The sequence below is a fragment of the Durio zibethinus genome, chromosome 25, assembly GCF_047325235.1.
Source record: "Durio zibethinus cultivar Kanyao isolate XHJ-2024 chromosome 25, ASM4732523v1, whole genome shotgun sequence".
Classification (NCBI taxonomy): domain Eukaryota; kingdom Viridiplantae; phylum Streptophyta; class Magnoliopsida; order Malvales; family Malvaceae; genus Durio; species Durio zibethinus.
The window spans coordinates 10,298,042-10,320,895 of record NC_143186.1 but is presented as its reverse complement, the minus strand read 5'-3'; the positions used below and the strand labels follow the sequence as shown (position 1 = coordinate 10,320,895).

The window sequence follows — 22,854 nt, the reverse complement described above, 5'->3', positions numbered from 1 at the left end:
TGTCAATAGACCAACCCTTCCATTATGACAACCTATAGATTTTTGTAAAGTCTCAATCTCTTCTTCGTCCCTCATTCCTTAACTTTTTTTTTATTATTATTTTTTTATTTTAAAATTTTCCTATTTTTCAATTTTTCTTTTCTATCTGGCTAGTTTCTTTTCTTTTAATTTTGCATATGTGAAATATTTTTGCATTTTTCTAGTATGGTCTTTTTGCTCGTTCTTTAAGTTACTTGATCAAAGATTTTTTTTTTTGGTTTTAGGGTATTGTAGTTTAGATTTTGTTTTTTTAGATATTATTATATTTTTATTTTTTGAAAATTATTGACAGTTTTTTCTAGAAGTTGGTTTTATGAAAGGAAAGAAGACGTCGTAAAGAAAGAAGTTCTCTAACGAATTCAAGAGGTAATTGCTTGTGTTTTTTGTGAAAAAATTCATGTTCTCGTGAAATTTTCAAAATTGTATGTATACTTTGATAGTTCATTGAAGTTTCAACTATCTCTAACTATTTTTATAATCTATGCAATAAAAACTTCAAAATCTAAAGCCACCCACAAAGCCTAAGCAAAATTTTATATTTTTCTACAACTAAATCATGTTTTAACTTTTTTTTTTTTAATTTAGGTAATTGGCTGAAACAATTTTTTATCATAACAATGCTAGCTGGTTTGAAACCCATATTAGAAAAATGCAAGAATATTTCATATCTCTTGAATGTTTATGGAAGGTATTAGAGAAATTGTAATTTTGATTAGCATATGTTCTTTATAAAAATGTAAAAAAAAAATTAACCAAGTTAACATTTAAAGCTCAAATATTATAATCATTGTTGATTAAAAGAATTGCTACTCCTACATGGTTACAAAACTTTGTCCTCTTACTTGCCCTTTAGTGTTGCCTTCAAACTTACATGTTGTCTTAATATTGGTGAATAATTATGGCACCATATAAGCATGATCAAATGAAAGTATTAGTAACCAAAAAAAGTAAGCCTATAATAAGTTGATCATATGTTCATTACATGGCCATATAAAAAGAAAATTTATTAGAATTAACATCTTTTTGTTTATCTAGACACAAGAAAAGTTGTATGTTTGGAACTTTTCTTTTCTTATTTTCATGTTTTGCTTGGTATCCTTATCTTGGTTATGTTTTTTTCCATGCTAGGGTGGTGAAAAGAAGGTGATCATTTCTATTCCCAATAAAGATGCCTTTGTGTTTGTTGTAGTTGTCAATGAGAAGAAATACAAGCCTAGCTTTGATATTGTCTCCAATACAAGCTGCATTACTAACTACCTTGCTCCATTAGTTAAGGTAATAATGATTCCTCTTTTATTTATTTGAAGCATTGGGCTACTAATTTTATCTTTCAAGTAATAATAGACCTTAAACATAGTGGCAGGTCATCCATGACAAATTTGGCATTGTTGAAGGTCTTATGATCACTGTCCATTTTATTATTGGTAAGTAACTATGGTGTTTTATTTTTACTTGTTACAACCATTTATGTGTTGTTGAATGACCCATCTTTCTGATTCAGCTGCCTAAAATATTGTTGATGACCCATCGATGAAGGACTAGAAAGGTAGCAGAGTTACTTCTTTGAATTTTTAGCTTATAGTTTGGTGGGTAGGCATTGTTTGAGGTGTAGTCATTATTGCACTATCTTATAACAAGGTAAACTGTCTTATTTTAAAACCAAGGTTGAGTTTAATTGGTTCATGCAATCACTCTTAAAAGATAACATCTGACACATTTGAAGTTTAGATTCCAATATCTACAACGCCTTTATCTATCTCTAAATTATTACCTCATTTTAAAAAAAAAAAATTATGGCATGATGTTTTACTAATTATATTGTCACTACTTTAAAAAAATAGATTGGATATGATTTTACTATGTATGACAAGAAAAACAATTATTATAAAATCATCAACAAATAACAAAAGAAAAATTTTAATGCTTAAAAATATCCATCAAGTTCCTGAAGTTTCATCAGCTGCACCAATGGATGAACTAGGCATAAATGGAACAAATCCTCTTCCACCAAAAACTGGTGTCACGAATCTATCATCAAATTTTCTCTGCATGTAATGAACAATCCAAGTGGGGTGAGTCAATGGCAACCTTAAACTACTTTTCTTAAGAGCTGCCAGTTGGTTCTCTCTCAAATTACTTCATTCACCATTTTCAAACAAACAAAATTCTCAAGTCTTCTAGGCTGGGAATATTAGCATCGTCTGAAACATTTGGTTTTGCATTGATGAAATTCAAAGTAGAAAAAGGTAGCATAGGGCTACCTTAAAAAAGAAAATGAAAAGGCAATGGCAAAGAAAGGGTAATCTTATTTGGTTTTATGCAGCTCTATGTCATAGAGCATTGTAAATGTTAGGCTACTGATATACCCTTCAATGATCCATTGACTACCTGTCAAACACATAGGCTATTCCAGCCTTTTCCCTCTTCCTTCCAACTTTTTTTTTTTTTTTTTTAACTTTCTTCGAATTTCTTTTTGAAGTCAAAGAAGTGAAAAATGTTTACTTTTTGTAAAATGAAATTCAAGGGAACTTGATAGTGATTGGTCAAAATTTTCTTTCGATATGATTTTAGTAATGCTATTGAATATTAGTAGCACATTATGTTGATCAAACTTCATAATTGCCATCTGATTTATTCAAGATCGATGTTTAAAGCTCATTTAAACATGTTGGAAACATTATGCAAACCAAGTTAAATAATAAACCATTGGGAATAGGGAAAGAAAAAAAAAGGATTTGCAAGCCAATTATATTTTTGTTGATTCTGGTCCTACTTTTTTTCATTAATTATTTTATTAGTTTTATCAAAAACATTGTTATTATCATTTACATATGTGAATTCACAATCTTACTTTACTTATGTTTGAAGTTATTTGAGATCATTGTTTAATGTGATTTGCTTCACTTTGAAATTGAGTTTTGAATGATGAAGTTGAGGTTGCATTTTTTTTTTAATGTTTGTTCTTCAATTTTGTTTTTGTGGCTTGATTTTTAATATTTTTTGCTTTGAAGTCTTTTTAAGTTTTTAAGTTCGATTTGCATTTTTATTTTTTTTAATTTAGCTTTTTTGGTTATTTTTAGTTAATAGGGAATTGTTGGTCTACAATTTAACACCAGTCTTGACATGAGTATCCACTTTCTGGTTTCCAATGAACTCAAATTTGTAGTTGTTAGTCACTTACACACACAAATCTCAAGTTTTATTATAGCAATTTTAGTCCTTGACAAGTAGCTCTAGAAATCTTTAACCATTTAATCCAAACCAATAATGAATATTGCATGGAGGTACAATGAGAGAATTGTAAGCTATGTCATTTGGTTTTCTTAACTTTGTGATTATTGTTATATTACTTTTATTTATGCAAGTTATAACCAAAATCTTGGCTGATGCGAAGGGTAATACTCATTTCTCACGAAAAAAAAAATTTAGGTATGAAATAAATTCTTATTTGCTTTTAAAATTTATCTTTTAATCCTTCCTCCTTTTCTAAAAGGAAGTGTTTTAGAGGTTGGAAAGGTAAGCTGCTTATCTTGCTTATAAGTGACATAGATAGAATTTTGTGGTATTTGTTTCACAAGTTCTTATGATGATGACTTGGCAAACTAAATGCATAGACAATCTTAATATTGTTTTTCTATAACTTTGTTAATAGATTTTCTAATTGTAAAAAACTAAATAATATTTGTTGTTGTTCACTATAAAATTAAAAATAATTTTGAGTTTTATCGTAATCTCTTTATCATTGTTGAATATAAAATAATTTAGAGTAATTTATGCAACAAAAAATTTATTGCAGTTAACCCATAACAAAGCGTGGATTATAACTTAATATCCATAAAGAATAAACTATAGAATAAATTCAATTATTTGAAGAAAAAATTGAAAACTACATGATTAAGATTTTAGAATATTCCTCAAATTGTCCCTTTTCTATTGTTGGAGAAGCATATTTTTTAAATCGTTACTAAGTAATAGGTTAACATTTTTTAAAAAAAGGTAATAGGTTAACTTAAAGTCTTTATGAGGACAAATAAATTTTGTGTTGTTGAAACAAAACCCAAAATAATTAATAAAATTTAATATAGTTAAAACTTGCTATTGGTCATTTATTAATATACCAATCTACGGGTCTAGTGGATTTATACCCTTGAATCAAATCTTTGATAGAGATTTTCGAGTATTAGTCTGCTCATAAACATAAAATTATTAATAATAATATTTTATGTAATTTTAATTTTAAAATATATTTAAAATATAAAAATTGTAAAATTTTAATAATTTTTTGTTTTCTCAATATTTTTTAAAATTTTGAACCTCTTGACCGGGCTGAAATAGGTTGAACCTTGGGGAAAGCTTTCAAAAGATTAACCAGCCTAATCTGACTCAACTACCTAAACACCTATATTTATCAATTAATTAATGAGAATTATGTAATTTTGATTTTTTTAATTTAACGATAAATAATATAAAATATATTAAACAAAAAATTTATATTTAACCTTTCGAATGGGCTAAATGATGGACTGCCTCTTACCCACCCCCAGTTCCTTCCTTTCCTCAAGTATCAAATCTTGATTAAAAAGAAAATTGAGCTTCTTTCCTTGTCTATTAGACTAGGGTTTCACACGTTTATAATTATAATTTGATTGATTCACTGTTTGATGCAAAGTTGGTGGATTAATCAAGCAACTGATTTCTTCAAGCTGACTACCTATGGTCAAATATAAGGATTCTTGGTCTCTTCAATTTTGTAAAATTGACTAGAGTCGCCCAAGGATGGATAAAGAATAGTTATCACTGACTATTTTGGACTCTGGAAAGCTGGTATTCCCTCCGACATTAATTCTCCCCAAGAATGTATAAAATAAAATAAATTAATTAATTACTTTCACATTTTTATTTTTATTTTTATTTAGGATGATCTTTTAATTGTGGGATTGTCTCACTTTCAAGACTTGCTAGGACGTTTGTCACTTTTTCTTTCTTTATTAATAAAATAATAACTTTTAAACCCAAGCCTTGCCCATGGATTGAGACTTATTATAGTAATAAAAATATTTTTATATTAATATATTGCATTCTTTATTTAATAAAATAATAACTTTTGATTGGGATAGATTCAAAAATCTTAATCAGACTCTCAAAAGCAGGCCTAGCGTGGGTCTGAAGGATAACATATCTTTGGACAAGTTTATCCACTACTCGAAGAATTAGATATATATTTTAATTAAAATTGAAAAGAAAAAGAAAAAAAAATACTGTTCTTTGAAATTAAAGAAAAGGAATTGGAACCTTTTCTTAGAGTAAGGGATCAATCAACTAAGCCAAATATTCGAGTGCACTGGTAATTGATTTTTTGTAAAGAAAATACTGATTAGTAAATCGAATAGATTCTTTTAAGTTCTCCAAATGTACACAATGATAATTGAGGCTCTAGCTGAAGGTTTGGTTTAAATTTGGGGATAAAAAAAATTCCTCAGGTAAAACGAAAAGGCAACATAAGGCTTAATATGAATTTACGCTTAACATGAATTTTATTGATAGAAGTTAATAAATTTTACACTCTATTAGAAAATCAATAGCCAGATAATTTCTTATCGAGATACGAGTCTGTGTACATTTATTTTCTTTAATTTCAAAATTCAATAGAAGATGAAATAAGAAGTTAAGAACCAGCAAAAAGGCAAACTAAAATCAAAATTAAATTTAGGCATATAAATTATTCTCCATCAAGTAAAATTAAATCCTTGCAAAATCAAGGGACTTTTTGCCATCATGTGGATTTCCAAAAAAGTTGTTCATGTAATCTGCAAGAACGAACTCTCTATAACGAGCAATTCCATCTTTCTGTACTACTTGAGGCAGCGGTCCAATCTTCTCTGTTGGTTTTGGAATTGTAAATATTGGTATTGACACCCTTGATTTTGTGCTTGTCGTACGAACTCTATGCTCTGCACTTTTGTACTTTCCATTGCTTAATATCTGCAGACAAACATAGATGAATTAAAAACATTTGGTATTTGCATGATTATTTTTTATTAAAGAAAAGGACCCTTATTCAAATTTTGATTTGAACCTGTAACATATCGCCAACATTGATGACCAGAGCACCAGGAACAGGTGGGATCTCTACCCATTCTCCTTTTTTATCAATATCTGCATCGTCTGGAACTTTGACATACAAACCTCCAATCCCATCTTGTAACAAGACGGTGAGGGTGCCCATATCAGAGTGACGCCCTACACCAACTGTGAGCTCTGGATTAGGACATGTTGGATAGTAGTTCATATTGACGGTCTTCCGGCCAATAAGTGCATCAATCTTCGAGTCATCTAGTTTAACTCCAAGGTTTTCCATCAAAACTTCAAGCAATTTCTTTACCATGTCAAGCGATGTCTTTAAATACTCAAGTGCCACTTCCCTAAAAGAAGAATAAGGTAAAAGAATCAATTGATGGTAAGTATATATAAATAAACTAATACTAGTCAATTGGCTTCTTTCGAAAAAAAAGAAAGGAAAAGCCCACCTGCACTCTATAGGCCAATGCTGAAGAACTTCTGCATCATTGGTGTATACCATGCTGATATAGTCTTTCCATTCCAATGCTTTCTCTTTCGCAGGAACAAAACTTGTCCCATACTTCACTAATGGAGTTGGACTCACTTCTGTAAGATAAACAGCCTTTCTTTCAGCTGGCAGGCCGAAGAAGTTATGTGCAGCATCCTTAAGTGACTCTAGTAGATCAACAGGCACTCCATGGTTGACAACTTGGAAGAAGCCAAGAGTCTTAGCTGCTCTAACAATTTCCTTGGCAACTTCATCATGGTCGGGCCCATCAAGCCTCGACAAATCAATCGGTGGCACCTCACATTTGCTTGCATTTTTCTTATCAATCTGCTCGGCCGGTGGTTGAATGTAAGCCTGGGGGACCTTTGAGATGCCAGCGTCCACAATTCCTTTGACGCCATTTCCACCTCGGACGACAAAGTTGAAAAGTGAGCTGCCATTATCCAAACTTGGAGCCATTTGTGTGTAAATAAATGTAAGTAAGGCTGTTGAATATTTCTTTGTATGTCGAGAGGGTTTAATTGATATGAAGTTGTGTGATTCATCAAACCAAGTGATGGGCTCTATTTATAGTGCATCGGTGGTTTAGACTTCTTCCGAAGAGAAGGTGCTTGGTATTTACATAAGCATTTAAAGATATTTAATAATTTATAAACCAAGGAATTCGAATTTCAGCTTCCACAATATTTCTAGAATGGCAAACCCAATTCTGACTAAAATATTATTATTATTACTACAATAAATAAAAATATTATTAAATCTAAAATTCAAGCCCTGCGCTGCCTTGTGTGAATATGAACTTTCTCTACATGCAGGAAATCACAATTCAAACGAAGTATTGACAAGACTTTTCTTTTTTTTTTTTTTTTTTGTTAAAAACAATGACTTTTCAATGGTATAGAGCACTTCAAATATTTTAATCATATTTAACAAACGTTAGATACCATTTCAGTACGTGAAATTTGGATACAAAGCCCATCACTAATTTTAGTTATAAAATCGAGATGATCCCAAAGAAAACTAAGGCAAAATTGTTTAAATATAAATGCTAAACTAAATTTAACAACCATTCTAATATATTTGTCCTATATAAAAATTAAATCATGAATTTTGTTCAAAAAAAATTTACATTTAATTATTCAAAAATATCTTTTAGTTGTGTTGTTGAACATATTTTTTTTAAAAAAATTGTTATTTTCAAAGTAAATTAACAAAATTAACCAATTTATACCTAAATTCCTTATATATACTGGTCAATAATCAATAGGTACAAAAACCCAGATAACTATATATTACATTCATAATAGAATATCAAAGTAATTAATACCTCTTCTGTAGAGTCCAAAATAATCAAATATGGAAAGAACAAAGAAATAGAATGTTTTCTATTCCTTAGATCTATCAATCATGATCAATGGCGATTTACTTAAGCTTGACCCACTAATCAGTCATGGTCAATGGTGATTTGCTCATGCTTCCTTTATGGTAGGCGAATGGAAAGCTTGGGGCACCTTCCATTAGCCCAAAGTCTAAATTCCTTTTAAGGAAATTTCCTTTTGTTTCTAAATTTAGAAAAAGAGATAAAACCCAATGAGGATTCACATTATAACTACTTTTTATAATTAAAAAGATTGTTTTCTCCGATCACACAATTAAATCCCATAGCATTCACCTAAGAATTTAAACTTAAGCATGGTTATTTAATGAATGTTAAGTCTTTTTGTGCAATAGGTATGGTTATTTGTTTGATTCAGTAATGAAAATAGATAGTGTACTTCCAAAAATATTATGACTAAATTGTAATCTGAAAAAATAATTATATTTTATATGTTTTCTCCTTCTCTGATTGAATGTCTATTATTTTTAGATTTCCCATAACTATTTATCAAAAATTTTTTTTTCTAAACATACCTACAACTCTTAGTTTTTATATTTCATATTTATTTTTAGTAGCTTTTCTTTTTATATTTTTCCATTAAAATATACAATTTATTAATTTTATTAAAAAATAAATAATATAAACAACCAACAAAATTAAAACATTTTTTACTTGTCATATCAAATCAAACATGAACGTGCAATTTAAGTTGAGAAATTTAATAAAATTAGGTATATGCTTATATAATACCATTTTAATCAATGCGGGATTTGGCATGACTCAACAGTTTTTGATCATTAATGCTTAGTCTTTTCATAGATGTAAGGAGCCGACGCATGACTATATGTTCATTTCTTTACTTCTTTAGTCTGTGGATCTCTTATTTATTTGTCATGCCATTTTTATCTCTTATTTCTTATATTTTCGGGGTCAAAAAAGGAAATTCAAACCAAACTTTTGGTCGTTCTTATTTCTTTACATTTGTTGTTGGTATACAAATATGTAGATCAATTAATCAAATTTGGATTATACAATATCGAATAATATTCCCTTGTTATATAATCTAAAAAATTCAAATTAAAGATTCCTAAGTTGTTTTTGTTAAATTTAAATTTATAGGTCTTCAATGTTTTTCTTCGTTAAAAAAAAACTAATAATAAAATAATAATTATCATTTGACATTGATGATGAATGGGTTTGAACGTTTCAGCAAGAAAAGTTTTTGGCCGTTTAAATATGATCATTTATAGTTTTTCATCTTTGATTTCAGTTACTTGTTTACGTAAACATTGGAAGAAACTTAAGGAAATGGATTTTCAGCTACCACCAATTCTGACCAAAAAAATGGGGAAATCGATAGCTATTGGTTCTAGAATGTTTATTCGTATCTAAAATTCAAGTCCGGTTGACAAAGATTTTATAAATAAAAAAAGGCTTATTTGATCCACCGGTTCTCCTCATGCTATAAAATCTTGGTCTAAAGTTCACAACTGAAGACACATTATTTACTTTAAAAGAAATAGAGAATGATAGATAAACGATAAGATCAAGACAGTAAAATGGTTTTAAGGCATGAAAAGCATATTTAAAAAAAATTTTAAATAATTTTAAATATTTATTATTTTACAACAAATAGAAAAAATACTTTTTTTTTTCAAGTTTCTAATTTATTCTGAAATCTCCACTCTATTATATATCTTACTGAAGAAGATATTATGTATTTAGACTCTTTTAAACACTCAATTTTCAAATACTAACTCTTATAACATATCAATTAATTCAAGAAATAGTCGACGAAATATTTCTTTTGTTGATTTTGCTATCAATGAGATCGTTTATTTAAATGATTAAAAAGCTGATTTTTGTCAGCAATTTTTTTAATCTATAAATTTAATGTAAGGTTTTATTTTTTATACCTACGGTTTGGTTTGTTTCGATTCTGAATTAGGAAAGTCTTCTCTCACCTTAAATATTTTTGTAAAAAAAATAAAAAATAAAAATCTCAACACTAAATCAATTAGTTCTATTGTTTTTTTTTAGTTTTATGATTAAGATTGTAGCAATAAACTATTAATTCATTCATAGAATTTAAAGCTAACTGTTATTCAATCAATTAATTCCTCATTTTAAGATTAATCCCTATTAAATTTCAATTTGATATTTTATAATTTCTATGTATCAAATTGTAAATGATCAAAATTCGATATACAGAATTAATGGTCAAATAAATTCGACAAAACTTTTTTGTACTTTTTTACCTTTTTCCTTTTTTTTTTTCTTTCTCTCCCGCCCTTTTTCCGTTTCTCGTCATTTCCAGGACTTTGGCTTACCTCGAAGATAATTAAGGCAAAGAATGGTCTTTGGCCTTTTTCTTCAGTGATGGGCACTTAATGAATTAGATTAATTTGGTACGAATAGGAAACTCATCAGTTAGACAGAATGGAAGGCAATCAAGGTTCGATCATTATGGAAAATATTTCGGGGTTAAAAACTTAGATGCCCAACTTTCAATAAGATTTTTAAAAATTATTTTTTGTATAATTTTGATTATAAAATATATTTAAACATACTAAAATTTTAATATTTTAATATATATATATATATATTTTCAAAATGAACCTATTAGGCTCCAAAATAGAGATCAGACTAGTTTGGGGTTTTAGTAGAAGTGATGAAGGGGCAATAAATGGGAATAAAAGAAACAACACCATATCCAAATTATGAATTCAACTTATTAATTTTCAAGTCTACAACTTGCAATGAAATTATCACATTGCGTTGCTTGGAGAACACTATCAATTATCGGAACGAACTTTCCACAAATGACATCGATACTTAGATTTCTAGAAACAATAAGAAATATAGTTGTCTGAAAAGATGGAGATCGAACCTTTGTCTCAACCAGAAAATTTTCCTAAATGGAAAAGCAACTTGTGGAATTTGTTGACTATTATCTTCTTGCAGCATGCATCTCAATTTTTGTGGATTAATTCAAACAAAATTAAGTCAAAACTTTCATTCTTCTTCTTTATTATTATATTATTATGCATATGAAATAAATAATTAAATTTAGTAACTTATTGTATTTTAAATATAATTAACATATTTTACATATGCTGCTATATTATGTTTCAATTTAATAAAATATATTATTTTTGAAGTACAAAATCAATACCCTTCGAAAGTCCTGTTAATATTATTCTAATCGTCAACGTAATTTGGATGAAAATTCCATGAAATCCATCACTTTCATCACCCGGAATTGAATTTTGGATTTGAAACTCTTTATTGATAGAACTGCACGATCTTGAATAAACATTCCAGTTTGAACCCAAATATACAATAGGAAAAAAATGGGTATATAACAATTATCTAATTAACTTATTTGTAAAAAATAAAAGCATCAATCAAAAAGAGCCCAAATATCTTGAATACACCCACCTGTCAAAAACTCTAGGTTAAAATTTGAGAATATTTACTTATGAATATGACGTAATATCTTGAGAGAACAAATTTCTAATTATTCCCATCTCTAATTCCATGGAGAAAATGTACTCTATCATTATTCCTTTTAAAAAAATTAATATGCAATGGAAAGTTTTAAGAAATTTTCCTTTCCATTTTGGCATTTTGCTTATGTTTTTGGTCTGATGGAGAGAACCCGTTCTAGATTATGGCAGCTTCCTTGATTTTTATAGAATGCTAAATTTCTTCACCAAAAGTGATAATTGTCAATCTTTAGACGCCCAATACCTTGTCTTGCTGAAAAATTCAAAGTCATTCACCATAAAGGTCAACAGGAAACTAAAATTTTAATATTTGATGATGAACCAGCCATGCACTATAAATAGCCTCCTTCCCTTTGGTTGAAGCACCACACAACCTCTTATCAATAAAACTTCTCGACATACAAAAGAAATATACAACAGACCCAAATGGCTCCAAGTTTCGATAATGGCAACTCACTTTTCAACTTTGTCGTCCAAGATGGAAACGGCGTGAAGGGATTGGTGGACTCTGGCATATCAAAGGTGCCCCAGGCTTACATTCAACCACCAGCCGAGCAGATTGATAAGAAAAATGCAACCAAATGTGAGATGCCACCGGTTGATTTGTCGAGGCTTGATGGCCCTGACCAGGATGAAGTAGTCAAGGAGATTGTTAGAGCCTCTGAGACTCTTGGCTTCTTCCAAGTTGTGAACCATGGAGTACCCGTCGATCTACTGGAGTCCCTTAAAGGGACCGCCCATAACTTCTTTGGTCTGCCCGCTGAAAGGAAGGCTGTTTATTGCAAAGAAGTGAGTCCAACCCCGTTAGTGAAGTATGGTACGAGCTTTGTCCCAGAAAATGAGAAAGCATTGGAATGGAAAGACTATATTAGCATGGCCTACACTAATGATGCTGAAGCTCTTGAACATTGGCCTGTAGAGTGCAGGTAATGAAATATGTTTTGTGCTCTCTATTCTTCTTTTCCCAGATATTCCGAAACCGCATTTATAGAGTTTCATATTCATATAAATTTCAATATTCTCTTTGTAGGGATGTTGCTCTTCAATACTTGAACACATCGCTTGATATGGTGAGGAAATTGCTTGAAGCTTTGATGGGAAATCTTGGAGTGGAACTAGATGACTCAAAGATTGATGCATTCATTGGAAAGAAGATGGTTAATATGAACTATTATCCAACATGTCCTAGTCCTGAGCTCACAGTTGGTGTAGGACGCCATTCTGACATGGGTACTCTCACAATCTTATTACAAGATGGGATTGGCGGTTTGTATGTAAAAGTCCCAGAAGACGTAGACATGGAAAAGAGGGGACAGTGGGTCGAGATTCCTCCTGTTCCTGGTGCCTTGGTCATCAACATTGGCGATATGTTACAGGTTCAAATCAAAGTTTCTATCGACACTCGTTTCATTTCATTCGAAAATTAATCATACTATAGCATAAGAATTTGAACAAATGGAAGATTGAAAAAAAAAATACTAATAATTGTGTTTTTAATTTGTTTTATTCAGATATTAAGTAATGGAAGGTACAAAAGTGCAGAACATAGAGTTCGCACCACAAGCACAAAGTCCAGAGTGTCAATACCAATATTTACGAGCCCACAAGCAACACAAAAGATTGCACCATTGCCTCAGGTGGTCGAGAAAGATGGAGTGGCTCGATATAGAGAGTTTGTTTTTTCAGATTACATGAACAGCTTTTTTGGAAATGCACATGATGGCAAGAAGTCCCTTGAGTTTGCAAAACCCAACTTGGCTTGAAATAGAAGACATATTCTACTCTATTCTCGGTGCTATTGATTTTGGCACATCTATTACTCCCTCTTATGTTTAGCACAAGTGTTTTACATGTGACAATAAAATGATGATGATTTAGGGTAGCCTCCGATATCTGTTCTTTCTATATTTTCGAACCAAAAGTTGTAATTCATCAGCTTCTTATTTGTAATTGAGATCACAACTATTTTTCTGATTATTAGCAACAATATTCAAAATATATGTAGTATTAAAAATCAATAACGTAGCATATACAGTAACATATATAATTTTCCTACCAAAATAAAACAGGGCAGTGTTTTGATTTGGGCAAGTGGATTCAACCCCTATTGAAAAACTCAATGAATTATGTATCAATCAATTGAGTCTAAGTGATATTTTGCAAGTTTAGTATTTTAATTCCAGCCCTTGTAGCATTTTCTTTTATACTCAAACTGCGATCTTTTATCTACAAAAAAAGAATGATAAAATGATTAAAAAAAAGCTCTCTAATAAAAATTTAATAATAATTTAAGTTTATGATATTTTATTATAATTAATTAAGTATAAAATTTCTTATTTCAGATCAATTGAACTTTAAATATATATATATATATATATATATATATATCCCCAATCAGACTACTTAAACATTTATTTTTATTCCAATTGAGTTTTGAATTAGATAAAAATGAGTATTGACAATTAATCAATTTTTATCTAATAATAACATAATTGATAAGGCGAATTGATTGTAATAAAATAATACAAATTTGAATGATTATTAAATTTTTATTTGAAGATTTTTTTTCTCCTTTTAACTGAAAAATCCTTCTTATTCCGTCCAGTAGGTAAAACTAATTTCCTTCCTTTTTAACTTTCTAAAAATTTTATTTTATTACCCCTGGTCAAGCCGTCAAGAAATTGAAAACAAAGAAAAATCTTGCTATTGCTTTCCATTATTTTTTTCATAGATATTAATGTTTAACAAACAAACACAGAACTGAAATTTACCACCTCCATCGCAATCTCATACCGCCTTTGCTACTTAAATTAAGCCCAAATAACAATTAATTTTCTCTACAAGTAATGAACAGTCCAAGTGGGGTGAGTAAATAGCAACCCTAAACTACTTTTCTTAGGGGCATTGATGAAAGGGTAGCATAGGGCTACCTTACAAAAGAAAGTGAAAAGGCCACGGCAAAGAAAGGATAATCCTATTTGGTTTTATGCAGCTTTGTGTTATAGAACATTGCAGATGTTAGGCTATTGATATACCTTTCAATGATCCTTTGACTACTTGTCAAACACATAAGGCTACTCTAGCCTTTTCCCTCTTCTTTTCAACTTTCCCCCTTTTTTTTTTTAATTTTACTTCAAATTGCTTTTTGAAGTCAAAGTGAAAAAATGTTTATTTTTTTGAAAAATTAAATTTAGGGATACTTGATAGTGATTGTTCCAATTTTTCTTTTGGCATGATTTTAGTAATGCTATAGAATATTAGTAGTATCATTATGTATAGATACCCTATTTAGTCTAGACCCAAACCAATTGGATCTGGCTCAATAGGGTCCAAGCAGTTAAGCTCCAACTGCTTATTGATTTATGTCTTATATTTATTTATGTATTTTTTTAATTTTTTTGGGTTTTATTTTTATTATTTTACTTATTTATTTTGATGTTTATCTGTGACTTTTTTCTCTTTTTGTTTTTAGTTGCTTTATCTTTAGGTTAGGATAATGAGATAAAAAAATAATGAAGATTTCTACTGGTGGAAGAGTTATAGATGGATCTAATTTGCAATAGGATAAATCCATGTTTGGTGATAATATAGAAACCCTGTCAATGGTGGATTCTTGGTTAATCAAGAACTCTTCTATCAGGCCCTATAAATACACAGAGAAATCAACAAAAAAGATCAATGAAACATAAACATACAGAAAAGCAGGAAAATACACATGAAGATAGGTAAGAAAATATATAGAAGAAATAGCAAGATCAACAAAAATTAAAAAAAATTGAAGATTCTTGGAAAAATCTAAAAAATTCTCAGATTTCGGCAAAACTTTTCAGATTTCAATGAATTTTTTTGCATCGACTGAATTTTTCGATGGATTTTTCAAAATTTGGTGAAATTTTCGACGTTGGTTGAAGATTCTAACGTGTTCTCTTGTTTTCGATGATAGCTTTTCAGAAATCGATGAACTTCCAACCAACTTTTGGTGAACAAACCCAGATTTTGGCAACATTTTTAGAATCAAATAAATATTCAACCAGAATTCATCTGGTCTAGAGGGAGAGGGAGAGAAAAGGGGAAGAAAAGAGAGAGGGGGAGAAGGAAAATCTAAAGGAAAAAACTGAGTCCGGGCTTTTATTTCCTCATCAAAACGATGGTGTTTTCGCTTTAATAAACCCATCAGGGTCCGTGTATTTTTATTCGGGTGATCGGACTCGAGCACGACCTACTTTTGCTGACCCGCATTTTAGCCGATTCTTTCAGTCAAGCCAAGCCAAGTCAATTCTCCAAGCCAAGTTTTCGAGCCGCTTTTTGTGCCTAAAGCAAAACCGTGTCGAGCCACTCCAACCGAGTCGTTTCTATTTTTTTGGTATTTTTATTTATTTTATTTAGTTATTTATTTATGTATTTGATTTTTTTAGAGGTATTTTTTTTTACATGACTAAGCTTAGGAAAAAGAACAAAAAAATATTTTTGAGAATAAATAATAATTATCCAAGGATGGAATTTTTAGAAATTTCAAATAGCAAATTCCTATAAAATTCCTAGGTGAGAAATTCTTTTTTAAATTTGTCCCAAACGTAGAAATATTTTGGATAAAATTTCAATAATAATAATTAATATTTATTTTCAAACAAAAAAGAGAAACAATAAAAAATAAGTTAAAATAAATTTTTGATTGAAAATATTTGATAATTACCCAAGGATGAAATTCTTAGAAATTTCAAATGGTAAATTCATAAGAAATCTCTAGGTAAGAAATTTCTTTAAATTTGTCCTAAATGGTGAATGAATTTAAATGAAATTTCAAGAAAAATAATTGTCATATTATTTTCTTTCCAAATAAAAGAAAAATAAAAAGAATTTCTAAATAGGCCCAAATAGTGAAAAATTTAGAAATTCAAAAAAGAGAAAATATTTCTAATTTGGCCTAAATGGTGGAATAATTAGATATGTTTTCAATAAAAATAAAAAAATAAAAAATAATTAAACTTTGTCCAACGATAACCTTTTCAAGAAAACAAATGGGATTCTTGAATACTCTTGAGGTGAGAAAATATTTTTAAGAGTTCTACCAGATTGATGGAATGTCTTAAGAATTATTTTCAATACTTGAACATTAAATTTTAAAACAATTAGAATCAAGACCTTAGGATAAATTTAAAATAAAATGGTACGATCCTTCGGATGGGCATATAGGGGTGTTATAAACTTCCTTATATGTAACCGAACTCTTGAACCCTATTCTAGTTAGTAGATCCAAATTTATTCTTTTAAGGACCCTTAGTCAAGCTTAGGAACTCCTTAAAAGGATGATTCATTAGATGGCCAATCATACCTGGTAAAAAATATTGGTGGTAACTCCATTTGTTAAGTCTAGCTATAGATTTTTGAATGTATATGTTATGACATTATGTTAATAAAAATTCATAACTGCCATCTAACTTATTTAAGATTGATGTTTAAAGCTCATTTAAGCATGTTGGAAACATTATGCAAACCAAGTTAAATAATAAACCATTGGAAATAGGGAAAGAGAAAAAAGGATTTGCAATTCAATTATATTTTTGTTGATTCTAGTCCTACTTCTTTTCATTAATTATTTTATTAGTCTTATCAAGACCATTGTTATTATCATTTACGTATGTGAAATTCACAATCTTATTTTACTTATGTTTAAAGTTATTTGAGATCATTGTTTGATGAGATTTGTTTCACTTTGAAATTCAGTTTTGAACGATGAAGTTGAGGTTGCATGTTTTTTTTTTTTTTATTTTGGTTCTTCAATTTTGTTTTCATGGCTTGATTTTTAATATTTTAATTGTTTTGCTTTAAAGTTTTTTTAGGTTTTTAAGTTCTATTCGCATCTTTGATTTTTTTTTTAATTTAGCATTTTTAGTTATTTGTAGTTAACAAGGAGTTGTTGGTCTATAATTTAATACCAGTCTTGACTTGAGTATCCTGTTTTTGGTTTCTAATGAACTAAAATTTGTAGTTGTTAGTCACTCACATACACATAAATCACAAGTTTTATTATGGCAGTTTTAGTTCTTGACAGGTAGCTTTAGAAGTTTTTAAACATTTGATCCAAAGCAATAATGAATATTGCATGGAGGTACAAGAAGAGAATTGTAAGCTATGTTTTTTGCTTTTCTTAACTTTGTGATTATTGCTATATTAATTTTAGTTATGCAAGTTACAACCAAAATCATAGATGACACGAAAGGTAATATTCATTTCTCATGAAGGAAAAGTTTAGGTATGAAATAAATTCTTATTTACTTTTAAAATTTATCTTTCAATCTTTCCTCTTTCTCTAAGTAGAAATGTATCAAAGGTTGTAAAGATAAGCTTCTTATCTTGCTTATAAGTGACATAGATAGAATTTTGTGGTACTTGTTTCACATGTTCTTATGATGATGACTTGGCAAACTAAATGTATAGACAATTTTAATATTGTTTTCCTAAACTTTGTTAATAAAATTTTCAATTGTAAAAAAGCTAAATAATATTTGTTGTTGTTCACTATAAAATTAAAAATAGTTTTGTGTTCTATTGCAATTTCTTTATCCTTGTTGAATATAGAATAATCTAGAGTAATTTATGTGGTATAGAACTTATTGCAGTTAACTCATAGCGAAGCACAAGTTATAACTTGGTATCCATTAAGAATAGACTATAGAACAAATTAAATTATTTGAAGAAAAAATTGAAAATTATACAATTAAGATTTTAGAATATTCCTCAAATTGTCCTTTTTCTATTGTTGGCGAAGCATATTTTTTAAATTGTTACCTAAGTAATAGGTTATCATTTTTTTTTATGAAAAAGTAATAGGTTAACCTAAACTATTTATGAGGACAAATAAATTTTGTGTAGTTGAAACAAAACCCAAAATAATTAATATAATTTAAACTTGTTATTGGTCATTTATTGATAGACCTATCAATGGGTCGAGTGGATGTATACCTTTACTTAAATCAAATCTTTGATAGAGATTTTTGAGTTTTCATCTAATGATAAACATTAAATTATTAATAACAATATTTTATGTAATTTTAATTTTAAAATATATTTAAAATATAAAAATTGTCAAATTTTAATAGTTTTTTGTTATCTTAATATTTTAAAATTTTTCAAACCTCTTGACCTCGCTGAATTAGGTAGAACCTTGGGGAAAGGTTTTAAAAAATTAACTAGGCTTAATCTGGCTCAACTTCATAAACACCTATATTTATCAATTAATTAATGAGAATCACGTAATTTTGATTTTTTTTAACTTAACAAAAAATAATATAAAATATATTAAACAAAAAATTTATATTTAACCTTTAGAATGGGCTAATTGGTGGATTGCCTCTTACCTACCCTCAGTTCCATCCTTTCCACATGTATGAAATCTTGATTAAAAAGAAAATTCAACTTATTTCCTTGTCTCTTAGACTAGGGTTTCACACATTTATAATTATAATTTGATTGATTCACTACTTGATGCAAAGTTGTGCTAGAGTAAGAAAAAGCATTGGAGTGGAAAGACTACATTAGCATAGCCTACACCAATTATGCTAAAGCTCTTCAACATTGGCCTGTAGAATGAAAGTAATGAAACATGCTTTGTGCTCAATTTTCTTCTTTTAGCATGGCATTCCAAACCTAATTATAATAGACTCATAAATATATCAATATTCTCTTTTCAGGAATGTTGCTCTTCAGTATTTAAACTCATCACTTGAAATGGTTAGGAAATTGGTGGAATCCTTGATGGAAAACTTTGGAGTGGAACTACATGACTCACAAATTGATACATTGATTGGCAAAAAGATGGTTAACATGAATTTTTATCCGATGTGTACTAACCCTAAACTCACAGTTGGTGTAGGGTAACACTCTGATATGGGTATCTTTACAATCTTATTACAAGATGGAATTGGTGGTTTGTATGTGAAAGTTTCAAAAGATATGGATATGGAAAATAAGGGAGAGTGGGTAAAGATTTTTCCTATTCCTGGTGCCTTGGTCATCAATATTGGTGATATGTTACAAGTTTGTATCAGAATTTATATTTAGACCATTTTCTTTTGGTAAAAGAAAGAAATGTGTAGAAAATCAAATCCTTTATCTTGCTATAATTCATTTCCTAATGAAAGTGAATGAATCACTAGGTTAAACCCTCAAATTCTGAGACTTTTTTCATTTGAATGAAAAACTAACCATGCCAATATAAGGTTTTTTAAATTCATGATTGAAATAGAACGAACATGCTCTAGTACCTAGCTGCCTAATTATCTACAAAGTTTAAACTTTCATTTTTTATGTAGATATTAAGCAATGGAAGGTACAAAAGTGCAGAGCATAGAGTTTGTACCACAAGCACAAAATCAATAATATCAATACCAATATTTACCAATCCAAAACCAACAGACAAGATTGCACCATTGCCTCAAGTGGTAGAGAAAGATGGGGTGGCTCGTTATAGAGAATTTTTATTCTCAGATTATATGAACAATTTTTTTGGAAATGCACATGATGGTAAAAAAATCTCTTGATTTTGCTTAAATCAATTCTACTTAATGTAGAAAAATTCTATTGTATTTTTTGGCATTGAGAGTTTAACTCATTTACTTTACCTTAGGGATTTAAATAGCGGTCATGATATATTTTTAGTCACGTCGCATTTATCACAATTTCGGATATAACAGAGATCATTGTGGTCATCATGATCATTGCGATCGTGAATTTTTTTTAATTTTGCACAATTGATTATAAAATGTAATAATTATAATTATAATTATAAAAACTCTTATTTAATGATTTTTAAAACAATTTATGACACACTATGTTTTTTATTTTTTAAAAAAATTATTCACAATTGTATTTAGATTATAATAAAGCATTCATATTTGGTTTAGCAATAAAATTTTTGCTCAAGCCAAGTTCATATTCAATATTAATTCTAGACAAATCAAAATATTAACTAAATATAATATGTTCAATACCAAGCATCCATATTTAATAAAATTACAAATTTAAAAATATAATAATTTCAAATTCTATCGACTATAAATTAATAAGAATTAATCTAATAGCAAAAGAATTGACAACAATATAAATACTAAAATAACAAAAAAATTATTAAATTTCAAATAAAAATCATAAATAAATAAATAACAAAATTAAAATATAATATTTAATTTTAATTATTTTTCAACTAACTTATAAAAAAAATTTATTAAAAATTTTCATCTAAAATCCATATATATATAATTTTAAAAATTACAAAATTTTAAATTTATATTTTAATAAAATTAATTATAGAATTAAATAAAAAAAAAACCAACCCACCCAAACCCAACCTCTGCACCACCCCACCCCACCCTACTCCACTCCCACGCGTCTCACTTAATAGTAGATAGCCCCTCACCCTTAAAATTTCTCCTAAATTTTGATAACCAAAAACCCTCTTCTTCAATTCTTCTTCGCATCTCTTTCTTCTCTCTTTTTTTCTCTCTGTACCATCACTTTCTCTCACATACCCTTGTCAATGTCATTGCCTACAAAGTACCTTGACCTCATCTTTCTCAGATTCTTACAAAGATCAACATTATTCTACATAAATTTTACAAAAAAAAAAATTAACTTTCTCTTACCTTCTTTGATCTTGATTGTTGATTCAAGACTTAAAGCTGATTTGAATTTGAGTAATTTGTGAAATAAGTTAAGGTTGTTGCCAATTGAATGGTTGATAAATGATTTGACACTATTTTTTAATTTTTTTGATTGATTTTGAAACTGAAAATCTGATACTTGTGTTATCTTTTTGCTTTCACTCTTGCAGTCTTCTTAGTTGCTTTATTTGTGTTGAAGTTTTTTTTTTTTGATTAATTTGAACCAGTAACTAGGAAAATAGGAATAACAGCAATAACGGTCTATTATTGCCACTATTCCCCATTACACTATTTTTTAGCCGCCATTATGCACCATTTTGACTATAATTTAATTTTTCAGCTGCATTTTCTCCCAATAGAGGTGGCAGATGGTGGTACTATTGCAATTTTATGGTCGCTATTCTATTACAAAATTGTTATTTGAAACCATGCTTCACCCTATTATTTAAGCATTTTTTTTTCAATAAAAATGATATTATGATTTCACTCAGTCTCTTTTCTTTTTTCTTCCATTTTCAAACAAAATAATGTTGGGCTTGAAATGACAAACACAACAACATAGAAGCAATATATTGTAATAAACCCACAGCAATAGACAACAATCAATAATCAACAACACAAAAAAAAAACATACCATGATTTATATGGCAAACCTTTCAGTGTAAAAAAAAAAAATCATGGACCATCAGAAAAATCATAACTAGCAAAAAATGGATACACAAAGTTCTCTTTTAACTAAAACTAAAGCTAATTAACAACTAGAAAGACAATTGGAGAAATCTCAGTAAATAGGTGACTCAACAAATACACCATAGATTTGTTCCTAGAAAGCTTAAAATCCAATCTCCACTATTCAGAATGTAGAACACTGAATCATGAACCTGTTGACAAAATTTTAGCTCAATCAAACTATGAATCGACTTTTGTTCAACTAACTCTCTCTTTTCTCTTTACTCTTTATCTTTTCCTAGTTTTTCTTTTCCTCTCGATTTTGGCCCTACTCTCTCACTTTCTTTTCACGCTAAAAATTGCCCCACTTTTATATGTAGGGCTTTATTCCATGATCAAAGGCAAAAAGGCTTGAGGCCTTTTAATTGGCTAATCAATTAGGGTTGGACTCCACACATTCCTAACAATCTCTTCTTCCAACCCTATCAGGATGAAATCTAACATAATAACAATTTCATTTGAAACTTACCTTGGCCAAAGAACCCATTATGACCAAGTTATTGCAAAGCTTAAGTTTTCTTAGGAAATGTCTTAGTCAACATATTTGTTATATTCTCATTAGTATGAACTTTCTTTAATAGCATCTATTGTTCTTCAATCACTAAATGCTACTAGTAATATCAACATCAATGTGCTTCATTTTAGCATGATACATGACATTTTTACTCAAATCTAAAGCACTCTAACTATCACAAAACGTCACGTACTCTTTCTGATTCAACTCTAATTCAAAAAAAAAAATGTTTCATCCAAAGCATTTCTTTACTTGCTTTAGTTGCTATAATATATTCAGCTTTTTTATTGACAAGGCAATACACTTTTGCAATTTAGACTACCAAGATAGCTCCTCATGCAAAAGTGAACAAATACCCTAAAGTAAATTTCCTACCATTAAGATCATTTGCCATGTCAACATCAGTAAATCCTTCTAAAATTAGTTGAAAAACTCCATAACTCAAGTATAATTTTAAG

The 22,854-nt window shown here is 29.0% G+C and overlaps 2 protein-coding genes and 1 pseudogene across 2 annotated transcripts; 2 read left to right on the top strand and 1 right to left on the bottom strand.

The window, feature by feature from the left end:
- Positions 1 to 5,579: 5,579 nt before the first annotated feature.
- Positions 5,580 to 7,208, bottom strand: LOC111318388 (scopoletin 8-hydroxylase-like). The gene is made up of 3 exons (XM_022921234.2): positions 6,567 to 7,208; positions 6,116 to 6,461; positions 5,580 to 6,021 (listed from the first exon to the last, which is right to left on the bottom strand). The coding sequence occupies exons 1-3, from the start codon at positions 7,064 to 7,066 to the stop codon at positions 5,779 to 5,781; spliced, it is 1,089 nt and encodes a 362-aa protein (XP_022776969.2). The 5' UTR covers positions 7,067 to 7,208; the 3' UTR covers positions 5,580 to 5,778.
- A 4,323-nt stretch (positions 7,209 to 11,531) lies between these two features.
- Positions 11,532 to 13,505, top strand: LOC149511609 (scopoletin 8-hydroxylase-like). The gene is made up of 3 exons (XM_089754049.1): positions 11,532 to 12,420; positions 12,525 to 12,870; positions 13,006 to 13,505. The coding sequence occupies exons 1-3, from the start codon at positions 11,921 to 11,923 to the stop codon at positions 13,255 to 13,257; spliced, it is 1,098 nt and encodes a 365-aa protein (XP_089610175.1). The 5' UTR covers positions 11,532 to 11,920; the 3' UTR covers positions 13,258 to 13,505.
- Positions 13,506 to 17,597: 4,092 nt separating this feature from the next.
- LOC149511608 (scopoletin 8-hydroxylase-like) lies at positions 17,598 to 20,059 on the top strand (annotated as a pseudogene).
- The last annotated feature ends 2,795 nt before the right edge of the window (positions 20,060 to 22,854 follow it).